Raw genomic sequence first — 12,231 nt, forward strand, 5'->3', positions numbered from 1 at the left:
CGAAAATCGAACTAAATAAATAAATTATATGTTAAGCATGCACTACGGTCTCAGTCAGAACTTGAAATAAGTATTACCTGTGGCTAGGAAAGGAAGGGGTTGGGTGTGTGTCTCGTCGCGGGCGGGGACCACGGCGAGGTGGCTCGCGCGGGCGCCCACGGGTCCGCCGCCGCGGCGCCCATGCCCATCGCGGGCGCCATCTGCATGGGCATCGTGGGCGCCATGCCCATGGGCGGCGCGCTGGACGCCATGGAGCCGAGCGGCGCGAACGCTGTCGTCGACGCGGGATACGCCAGTCCGGGGTTCAGACCCATCTGCTGTTGTTTAATTTCGTTGATTGATAATTTTGCCTGCAAATAAAATATATACCTTAATTTTTCTCCCATACAAAGTCACGTTAGGATGTATCCTGATGCAGTGAATTGATTCTATTTAATGAATTAAAATAGATTTGATAAAATTATTTTTGGAGATCACAAAAGACTCTATTTTAGACACAAAAATAGGGCGCACTTTAATGCCGACTTTTCAGTTTGACTATGTACACCCGTGGACGAACAGTTGCGAGTGAGGGGGAGGCGCGTACCGGCGGCGGCGGCGCGAACAGCTGGCGCTGGTCGTTGGCGAAGGGGTTGGGCGCGTTGGGCTCGGCGCCCGCGGGCTGCAGCAGGCGCTCCAGGTTCACCAGCGACGAGTTCTCGCCCAGGAACGCCGACGGGGACTTCTTCATGGCGCCGCCCGCCGGCGACGAGTTGGTAGGGGCCAGGCTGCCGTCTGCAACCATCACATAACAACCTCAGTACGCTTTTAAGGAATGAGACTCCACATGGAAAACTCCGTTGGTTGACTTCTCTAACTTGTTAGGAGGAGGATGAAAATCCACACTCCTTTCGGTTTCTACACGACATCGTACCAGAACGCTAAATCGCTTGGCGGTACGTCTTTGTCGGTAGGGTGGTAACTAGCCACGGCCGAAGCCTCTCATCAGCCAGACCTGGACCAATTAAGAAAACCTCAATCGGCCCAGCCGGGGATCGAACCCAGGACCTCCGTTTTGTAAATCCACCGCGCATACTAATGAGCGATGGATGTCCCTCGGCTTACATCATAACGATGATGACTTATGATGAGTAAACTGTATGACACGAGCACTGACCGAGCAGCGACAGGTCGAAGGGGTCCGGCGCCAGCGAGTCGGGCTGGTCCAGCGGCCGGCGCTGCGACAGCGCGTCGAACTGCTCCAGCTCCGACGACGGCGACGACAGCAGCGACGCCGGCGACACCGGCGACACGGCCGACTTGCCCTGCGCACACAAAACGCTCAGCTCAATGATTATTCTGACGCCTCATTAATGATTAATGACGTCGCAGAATAAAAGGACGACGCACACACCCAATCAATCAGATCGAAACGAATGAAACACAGTTCATAGTTGCAATGAAACGCCGCTGCGACGATGCAACGCTCTAATAAGGCATGCCATATAAATTATATGGACAACGATGCAGCGGCAACGCAACGCTAGGCATCACCCTAAGTGGTACAGTACAGCGTCACAAAGCACTACAATAGTGAGTCTTAGGGCTCAAAGATCACTATACTACAGCTTTTCTTGATGAGTACTGTTTACCAACAAAGAAATTAGAAATGAGGGTAGAAAACGCATGTCATTTTATAACTTATTTATTTTAAATTATGTATGGTTTATTTATAAAATGTTATACAAAATATATTAACCATATCTAATTGTTCTGAACCTATTAATCAAATTTATTTTCATTAATTTAAGAACAAGTTAATTATAATTATTATTGGGTGTGAAATGACTAGTGTTTAATACCCTCATTTTTAATTTGTTTGTTGGTAAACAGTATTCATTAAGAAAGGCTGTAGTATAGTTTAGTTTATCATGAGTTGCTTACATGCGCCAAAGGTGCCCACGGGTCGGCGGGCGTGCTGTGGGCGGCGGCGTGGGCGGCCAGCGGCGCGACGGGCACCGCCGCGGGCGCCCACGGGTCCTTCGCGGGACTCGCCACTGATGACCAGCCGTCTGGTGATGTTTCCTGGCAACGTGAAAGGTACGTTTCAGTCAATCCAATGAACTATGACATATACATTGAAATACTGTCAAAATATGTTGGACTAATTTCGAGCATATTCGAGGGTTCTTAATTAAAAGGTTACTAATGCAAATGAACAACCTTGTGATTAAAAACCCCGAAAGGTTTGAAACGAGTTTTTTTTAGACAAAATCACAGCAGTCTTTACAATACTGTATAAAGGAAAACAATAATTTCGACAAAAACACAGCAGTCTTTACAATTACAATTACAATTGTGTATAAAAGAAAACACAATAATTTTAAAACTGACATATAAGAAATATTATCTTGACAGTAATCTTCCCTGATGTTATATAATAAATACGAGTATGGTCTAAGATGGTGATATAACTTCAAAATAAAGTATGGTAAAGAAAGATTTGAATTCAACATAAAAACCAAAACATTTGTTTAAACTCATGACCAATAATATTATATCTTACTGAGTTGACTTCACTAGCTTACGACTGCCACAAATGACACAACAAAGGGATAACATAGAATGTGGATACCAAGTAACTCTCACGTAAGTCTCAGACTAATTACATAAGAACTTGCCTCGCTAGACATTACTTTTCTGTCAAAGTATACGATCTACTATACAATGCGATTATAATATAAACTCTCTATAGAATCGATGTTTCATAGTTGTAATCGTGTTCGTTGGTTAAGAAGCTCAATAAAAATAACTTTTTTTTTTGTGTGACAATGAATGGTGTAAAAAAACGGGCAAAAACTCCTAGTTTAGTATAAGATAAATACTAAATCTAAGCTTGTTTTCCTCAGAAAATGACAGACAGTTTGTGAATTTGGGTGCGATACTAGTCCTTATGTAGTTAGTTTGAGCTAGCAGTAATCCTGGCGTCACACAACACTAGTGATCTCATGTGTGTGACTATGGTACATCACTAAGTTTGAGCCCTACATGCGAGATTCTCAAACATTTATAGACTTACCATTGGCAATGGCATTGGAGCGAACTCCAATTGGAAGGACTAGTAAACAAATAGTAATAATTGTACAACAGTTCCAGAGACAAACACATATTTGCAGCCACAATACCTACAAGTTCAAGAGCTGAATACAGTTCTGAGAGGCTTTCCACATAGACAAAGGGTAAATATTCCTCTTTACTCTATCTGATAACAAGTTCTGAGAGGCTAATCTTCACCCTATCTAATATCACTTTCTATATAATATCTAAGATTCAACTTTACCCTATCTCTCCCATAACCCATCTTTTAAATTAATTATACCTAATAGGCATGTTTAAAACATGGGTGACATTTTTAAATTGAGTTTATCAGTGCATTGTTTTTTTTGAATATTTAACAATATATCTGTTTGTATAGGTCTAATAATGCACGCTACGATATACTCAAGAAAAGAAAAAGACAAATATCGACTAATAGCGACGAAATTAAAAATATTGCTCTCTCTCTTTTGTTGCGTTGGGACAAAAAGAGAGAGAGCGATATTTCAAATTTATTAATTGACAATGATTATGTTGACCAATAGCGGACGAATGCTTTTGTTTTGACGAGATATGTAGGATGATGATGATGAATGAGTACCTGTTTCCTAGCTGGCGGCGGCGGCGAGGGCAGCCCCCAGGGGTCGAGCGGCGCGAGCTGCGCGGGCGGCGCGTGCGCGGGCGGTCCCAGGTTCACGTCCAGCAGGTCCAGTAGATGTGACTGCTGATCGGATTTCTTGTCCACCGGGGTCGCCCTGCAAATTGAGTAATAAATAATCAATAAAAATTAATTTATCACTTTTATTGGAATCTAAACTAAATTTGTAATTATTAAATGTTTGGGCTAATTATTTTCGTTAAATATTGATTTAAAAAACTATTAAAAAAAGTAATGTTTACTTTTTAAATAGTTTTTTTATTGTACATACTACATTGTGCACGTTACTTAGCAGAGTATTGAGTGATTTACCATTTTATTTCAAAATCATGGATTTCTTCAAAGGTACTCCTACAAAGAAAGCTAATTCGTGTTTTTTTTTTTCAGTTGTTTCGGAGATAAGGGGGGGAAGAGGAATGATTTATTTAATGGTTTATCGTCTATTTTCTTGAATAACCTGAAACCTATTTATTTTAAACATTTTAAAAATATATGCCATAGTATTGAGGTATTTCTTGAGCTATTTATTTTTAAAATTAAAACACATACTTTGAGTATATCTATCATCATGAATAAATATTTTGTTCCTGGGTCCAAGGACTAATTACTCTTTATAACAATTTTTTTAATATTATTTGCCATAACTATTCAGGAAATACTGTATTAGGAGTGGGTACGACAATAGACCAACGGGGCAGGGATCGAACCACCACCCATCAGCGACCGCGATATGAGTCCGACCACTGTTACCGTTGAGGCTCAAATGGCAGTACTATGTGTGAACACAAAAGCACTAACTCAATTACATTGTATGGCAGCACCGCACACAGCCAAACAGCCAGCAGCGGGGACTCTGTTCACTGTCCAGCACCTGGACTTGGAGGTAGCGCTCTAATCTGTAGGGAGGGTAGAGGGTAGGAGAGGGAGGATTGATCGTTGACACTTCCATTGAGTTTTTTTATGTAAAAAGAACATTCGCCATATATTTTTCAATTTGAACAATATTCTCTTTCCTGTGCAGCTAGTGAGAAAAGACTGTTAGGGGTGGGAACGACAATAGTTCCCAGGCTGTGATCGAACCACCACCACTCGGCGATTAATCTGGCTTTTGCCATTGAGCTACTGAGGCGTATTAACTCTGTAACCATTATTATCAGCCTATAAAAAACACAGAAGAGCCTGAGATACGTACTAAGACATATTTCAAGACTCTAGAAATGTCAATGTTGCTGATTTTGGGATGAATGAGCTGGGAGTGGGACAACTTGGTCTCTATTGGTCGACAATATGTCTTTTTCTGCTCACGATATGTCGTAGATGCATGTCTGACTTTGATATAATAAAAACTACCGGGACTGACGGCTTGCCACACGTGTGTCTAACTACAACAACTTTCCAATCTGGGTTCCTACTATAAATTTTTTGGAATAAAGATAGAAGAAATATTTCATAGTCCGACCCAGAATTCAGCATACGATTCAACCTTGGAAGCTCTAATGTGTGGGAAGGGTTAAGGTCTAGGATAGAAGTAGTAAGGTTGGTTTGTTGACAACTACTGTATAATCCCTGAGATACTCACGTTCAATTAGGGCGACAAATGACAGTACATGATTTTTACTTTACCAACATCAATCCAAGTTATTATGTGTGTATGATCCCTCTAGAAAAGCTTTGGATACCCATTCATATATAGAACTTGCTGCAATCCTAGTGAGGTCAGGAGGTTATAGAAATATATTGGTGGTATTCCACTTAAAGAAATACTTACTGTAGTCCGTACTGCGATTGACTGATAGATAGAGCCGGGCGCAAGTCGTCTGTTCTGTGGATAGGAAAGTATTGTTTTATTAATCAATTCAACAAAAATTAGTACTACGAGCTGGACACATCATTAATTTAAAGAGTCCAAAACAATAAGGATTGGTGTCGCCATCATCGCTATCAGTCCATGGTCGTTCACTGCTGGACATGCCTCTTGTAAGGATTTCCAAACACCAAAATCTTGTGCCACCAGCATCCAGCGTCTCCCGGTTAGTGAGGGTCGACCAACACTGCTCTTATCAGCACTGGCTCACGCCAGCTGCAGCTGCAGCTCCTCCTCGCCCTACTGGCTACATGAGACGGCGCTCACTGGAAGTCGTTCTGCGACTGGCTGATGGCGAGCTGCAGGCGCACGTCGTCGGAGCGCCGGCGCCGCTCCTCGCGCTCCGCCTCCTCGCGCGACATGGCGAGCGCCAGCTGCAGCTGCAGCTCCTCCTCGCCCGCCGTCAGCGGCCGCGCCAGCTCCGTCTCGCGCCCGCCCGTCCACTCCGCCGGCTCGCTGTTCAGCTGCGGGACAAACAGCACCAGGTTACACCATCATATAGAGCACATGTAGAGAGTGGTACCACTCACCGCAGGGTAGGTGGGGCTGGACGGCGTGTCGAGCGCGCCGTCGCTGCCGAACGCGCTGGCACTCTGCGCGAACCGCTGCTTGGCCTTGAGCGGCAGTGCTCAATGTCGCGAGTGTCCGCATGTAGAGAGTGGCACCACTCACCGCGGGGTAGGTGGGGCTGGACGGCGTGTCGAGCGCGCCGTCGCTGCCGAACGCGCTGGCACTCTGCGCGAACCGCTGCTTGGCCTTGAGCGGCAGTGCTCAATGTCGCGAGTGTCCGCATGTAGAGAGTGGCACCACTCACCGCGGGGTAGGTGGGGCTGGACGGCGTGTCGAGCGCGCCGTCGCTGCCGAACGCGCTGGCACTCTGCGCGAACCGCTGCTTGGCCTTGAGCGGCAGTGCTCAATGTCGCGAGTGTCCGCATGTAGAGAGTGGCACCACTCACCGCGGGGTAGGTGGGGCTGGACGGCGTGTCGAGCGCGCCGTCGCTGCCGAACGCGCTGGCACTCTGCGCGAACCGCTGCTTGGCCTTGAGCGCGCGCGCCCGCTCGTTCTTGAGCCGCTCCTCATCTTTCAACAGGTTCACCAACTGTTTTGCTTTCTCTCGAACATTTAAACCTGGAATTGACAGATGAAAACGGGGGCTTTATTGAAATAGTCACAATCAAATTAAAAATATTAAAAGTAGTGCAAAATGTTAAAGGGTTGCCCAGTTTATTAAATATGTCAAATAATTAAAAAAATCGTACGCTATTGTAATGGCTGTTGTCTTGTTATTGCTTTGGCTAGTCGTCTGTCTAACTACACTAACATCCGATAATGTTTTCTGAGCATAGGATAACTTATAGGTCGCGTATTATACCTTCCAAGATGTAAATTCAATCATACCAATTACTTGTACGATTGAATTGTCAAAATTACATTTATTACATGATTTTGAATGTCTTTTAAGCATCCCTTTTATTCACTTTTTATTAACTAAAGGAACATCCTGTGCCAGATGAGACAATATCACAATGAGCCGATTGATTTGTAAAAGTTCTTTATCATTATTCATTATATATTCTATGAAATTATTCATATTACGTTATTCTATATCACAGTATTACGTTACATCATTTGGTAGGCGTTGACATTTGGGAGCAGACATATACAAACAGACATGTTGACATCACTGTTATCATTCGGCATATTTCAAGATAAAAGTTGCAATAGATAGTCGGGCCTACTATTCATAAAGAACATAGGTAACTTTTCCCTGAATTGAACAGGAACGAGGAATATCAGTACGAGGACAAGAGTTGCTTTGCCTTAAATGAATTTATAAAATGTAGCCTAAACCACATTTGCAATGAACTTCAAGGTCTATGGCAAGCAACGTGCATTAAAATTGAGGATAATAAATAAATCAATAAGTCCAAGTGAGTTTTAAGAACTACTTATTAGACATCTGGTTTTCCTTGTCTCGCACCATCCATAGATATTCCGAAAAACATTTGACTCATACTACTGAGATGAATTTCTAAACCATGTCATTATGACACCTCATATCTCACCCCTACAAACTAAACCCTTTTTTTTAGAAATTGACAAAAATAGCGGAGCTGCGTACTGTCTGTCTACTGGAGCGGAACGAGCGGAGCGGAGTTGCAGACTATTAAATAAATAAATAAATATAAATAAATAAATGTTAAATTTAATTTATTTAATCCCGCTCCGCTTACCTGTTTTATATTAGCTCGCAAGTCCCTGTCCACTTAAGAGGAGCGGTGATTTTGTGCAATCCTATTGGTTAATATTTCTCCGTTTCTCGGCTCCACTGCCTCGCTCCGGTTCGGAGGACTGGCGCTTAAAAGCTAGGCAAAAAGTGGAAAGTCACCTTGATCCTTGCCCTCCTCCATGTACTGGAAGTCCTTGAGCGTGTGTATCGCGAAGATGTTCTCCTTGCACTGCATGGCCACCTTCTCGCTGCCCGTCTTGATGAGGTACTCCATGAGCACCAGCGCCTTGTACACGTGCCGCCAGTTCTTGCCGTGGTCGTTGAGCCGCTTCCAGATCATCTGCATGATCTCCGTGAACGCCATCACGTTGTACGTGAGGTCGGCGATCTCCGCCATCAGCGTACTGGAGGGGCCCCATGGGTCGTTCGACGTCGCCTCGCGCACCTTCACCTGGACCACACACACACATGTACATTGTAAACATAACTTCTTCTGCCTTCGGTTCCATCAAGGAGCCTACGGCACTACACACAATTTACAGTATTTATTATATTATTTTTATTATATTGAATACGAGTAATTAAACTGGTAAAAAGCATTCTTTTTTTTTTATTCTTTACAAGTTAGCCCTTGACTACAATCTCACCTGATGGTAAGTGATGATGCAGTCTAAGATGGAAGCAGGCTAACTTGTTAGGAGGAGGATGAAAATCCACACCCCTTTTGGTTTCTACACGACATCGTACCGGAACGCTAAATGGCTTGGCAGTACGTCTTTGCCGGTAGGGTGGTAACTAGCCACGGCCGAAGCCTCCCGGCACCCAGATCTGGACTAATTAAGAAAATCTCAATCTGCCTAGCCGGGGATCGAACCCAGGACCTCCGTTTTGTAAATTCACCGCGCATACCACTGCGCCACGGATGCCGTCATTCTATTTTATGCAATAAAACTCTAAAATGCAGCAAATAAATGTAAATAAAACTAGAGCTACATGTAATTCCTACGATTTTCCCTCCAAAACTCGTCATAACTTTTACATTCAATGACGATGCAGGGTAAAGTGGAAGCGACTTTTTTGGAAGAGATGCAAGCTTTATTCTACCCATGTCTCCGACGGTTTATAGTAATTATAACAGCAACAATGGTTTGGTGGTAAGTTTTAGCCGATATGAATAGGCGAAAACCTGCCGCCTGACTAGACATGAGACAATTTAGAAAATATAAGGAATAGGTTACATCTATGATGCAAATAGATACTTTGATTTTGAATTTGATTATGGTGAGATTAGATTCTCTATTCTAAACCACAGCATTTTGTGTTATGGTCGTCCATGTGGTTCATGGTGCTGATTAACGCCTAAGTATGTGATAATTTTATAATTACTTTTTATTCGTTTATTGATCCATGACCCTAATCAACCTCCCAATTGGGAAGGCACAAAGGGCACACACACACTCTCACGAAATTCAAGCATTACGATTAACGGAGATGTAGGAAATTCCATACATATTACAAAAATTCTCATTCCGCCAGTCAAAACAATGATTCACATTTCGTTGGAAAATGGCTACTCACGAATTCAGAATGTAGGTCAGTATTTAATTTAAAAAAACTTGCTCAATTAATCTATTTTATTTAGAAATCGTACAAAACAAGAATAAATTAATGAAAACGTCGATGAAGTGAGAACTGTTTCATACGTTAGTGGTTCCGTCTAAGTTCCTTAAAATTGTATATTGTTGTACGAGTACAGATACGTTCAGAGTTGTACAGAAAAATACGAAACAATGTCAATCAGATTTTTGATGTATGTAGGTATACAATTAGAGATATACTTACTAAATTATTGAAAACGAGTGTTTATATACTGTAATTCCATTACAGTCTATAAACACTCGTTACGCTATGTGGCTTTTTAGTGGTACTAATTAATTCGGTGTTTTCGTATAACTTTTTTTTCGGATCTTAATGATTGCTTCAATAAGATCTGAAAAAAAATACGATAAAACCCAACTTCATGGCAAGCAGTAAGCCTCTACTCTCTCCTAGTAGTAACAATAGTTTAATTATCATTAATAGTAGTAAAGGAACCCTAAAAACTGGACCAAAACAACACTCAAATAAATAAACGCCAATTAAGGCAGTTCGTGTGCCAAAATATCAAGTAATCGTGTGTGTTTAAACGAGGGTATTGCACCAGAATGTAAATGAACCTCCTCAATACTCAACACGCGGCTCGCCTGTGAATGCACACGATACGTGCTTGGCGATTGGTATTCTGGCGAGTTGGGGAGGAAATGAGATGCTTCCTCTTTGGGAACCATTGGACATAAATTATTAAGCGTTTTACTATCCATTACTTAATAAATTATTTATATACGTCGACACTACGTTTGAGTAGAGAACAGAAGTCGTTTATGGGGCAGATATACGATTTTATAATCTAACTAATGGACGCCCCGCGTTTCACTAATTCATTCCCGTTGGAATACAAAAAGAAATATATCCTGTGTTACACGATGATAATGTAGCTTTCCATTGATAAAATAATTTTTAAAATCGGTGTAGTAGTTTAGGCGTCAAAGTAATCAACAAACAAAGTAACATTCGCATTTATTAATTAAGCAATTACTGTTGTTTACTTCATTCTAATTATTGTTCATTTTAAGACCTTCCGGTGCGTGTACTGAGTAGACGGTTAAAGTTAAATTAAAACAATAATTATGAAAGATGGAATTGTTCCTTTTTTATATAAAAAAACCGCAATAGTATATGTTTATTTGTTAAGGTCTTACTATAGCCTCTTAATAGTAATCAGAGCAGACAAAGTCGCGGGCAAGCGAAGTATTCAACTATGGTCCGTTTGCGTGATAAGAATATCGCGGGATCAATCTAGATTTAAATGTAGGCCTCGCAGAACTAGCCAATTACCATGTAGCTTGCCCATAAGCTACAACTTCTATGCACTAGGATTAGCATAAAGCTACACTATTGTACTGTTTTAACGCACGCTCGACATGGAACGTGCGAGTAGTATAATACATCAGCGACAGGCTATGAAGGCCTTTCTGACGGCTTAGTGACGTAACATTAAATCATGATCAACCCATACTCACTCACTGCTCAGCTCGAGTCTCCACTCAGAATAGGAGGACTTAGGCCAATAGTCCATCACGCTGGCCCAATGCGGATTGGCAGACTTCACACACGCAGAGAATTAAGAAAATTCTCTGGTATGCAGGTTTCCTCACGATGTTTTCCTTCACCGTTTGAGACACGTGATATTTAATTTCTTAAAGAACAGCATTATCAAGTTAAGCCCGCCAACTTGCATTGCAGCAGCATAGTCGGTCCAAGTTCCATATCCCCTCTTCTACAAGGAAGGAGGCCTGCCCGATAAAATAGGCCGATAATAATAAATCTTTATCCATACGAGATAAGATATTAGTAGGCACTGGTAACACGAGTAGATATAATTAGTCATCTTTCTGCTAAGGACCAGCTTCTATAACTCATCGAAGCCCATACAAGGAAACATATGGTATGACACATTGCTTTTTTAAGAGATAACAAAATTCCACGTAAGGAGTCGCCACGTGAGAAAGGTGCCAACTGTAATTATAAACGTAACACGATAACATGGCGTTTGCGAAGGGGCAGCCATTTGTCCTTGTTTATTTAACACAAAGAAGAAAGAAAGAAAATTAGAAACTACTTTTTTCTTCTTCAAAAAAAGGAGGAGGTTCCTCAATATATTTTTTTTATGTGTTTTCGCGCCTAACTTCGTCTTTTATGGACCAATTCTAATAATTCTTTTTTTATCACTTTACTCGGTTTAATAACATCACACTAATGTTAGTTTCTCCATTTTTAGTTTTTGAAATATTATTTTTATTTCTGTGTTATAATAATTTTTATTCTTAGTTTTTTATTTTTATTTTATTTTTAGTTACCTATTTTTTTTATTATTTTCTTTGTTATTTTATCCTTGGTTTATGTTTTTTCTTTAATTTGTTAAATTAGTAATAGTTAAAATAAGCATGTTGTAACTACCTATAAGTAGATTCTGAAAAAAGAATTAGCTAAATCGGTTCAGTTGTTCCCGAGATTTGCACTCAGCAACACATTTCAGTTTATAAATTATTTTTTATTATTTCATAAATTAATTTTTATATATTTAGAAGAGTAATAAATTAAAATGTAAATTTATCACACCTTATCATGATACTACCTACATGGTAACATTGAAACAGTTTTTCCTGCTACAGTTAGTGATACCACATGCAGAATTTTAGCATTTACCGCGTTTTTTTTCTGTTCAGATTTTCATTTACCACTCTATAAAACGATTCATCATCAAAAACCGTCTGAATTAAACATAACATTTTGTAAATTGAGCT

General features: G+C 41.2%; 1 protein-coding gene across 1 annotated transcript in view; it reads right to left on the minus strand.

Annotated features, from left to right (window-relative positions):
• LOC112051449 (epsin-1) overlaps nt 1-12,231 on the minus strand; it is a 40,664-nt gene that overhangs the window by 8,626 nt on the left and 19,807 nt on the right. Inside the window, exons 3-11 of the mRNA XM_052884394.1 lie at nt 7,988-8,279; nt 6,554-6,726; nt 5,865-6,061; nt 5,502-5,555; nt 3,677-3,830; nt 1,924-2,064; nt 1,157-1,304; nt 587-774; nt 78-350 (exon numbers count right to left, since the gene is read on the minus strand). Of these exons, the coding sequence (XP_052740354.1) occupies nt 84-350; nt 587-774; nt 1,157-1,304; nt 1,924-2,064; nt 3,677-3,830; nt 5,502-5,555; nt 5,865-6,061; nt 6,554-6,726; nt 7,988-8,279 (1,614 nt within the window). The 3' untranslated portion in view covers nt 78-83. The remainder of the gene's footprint in view (nt 1-77; nt 351-586; nt 775-1,156; nt 1,305-1,923; nt 2,065-3,676; nt 3,831-5,501; nt 5,556-5,864; nt 6,062-6,553; nt 6,727-7,987; nt 8,280-12,231) is intronic.

The sequence above is a fragment of the Bicyclus anynana genome, chromosome 11, assembly GCF_947172395.1.
Source record: "Bicyclus anynana chromosome 11, ilBicAnyn1.1, whole genome shotgun sequence".
Taxonomy (NCBI): domain Eukaryota; kingdom Metazoa; phylum Arthropoda; class Insecta; order Lepidoptera; family Nymphalidae; genus Bicyclus; species Bicyclus anynana.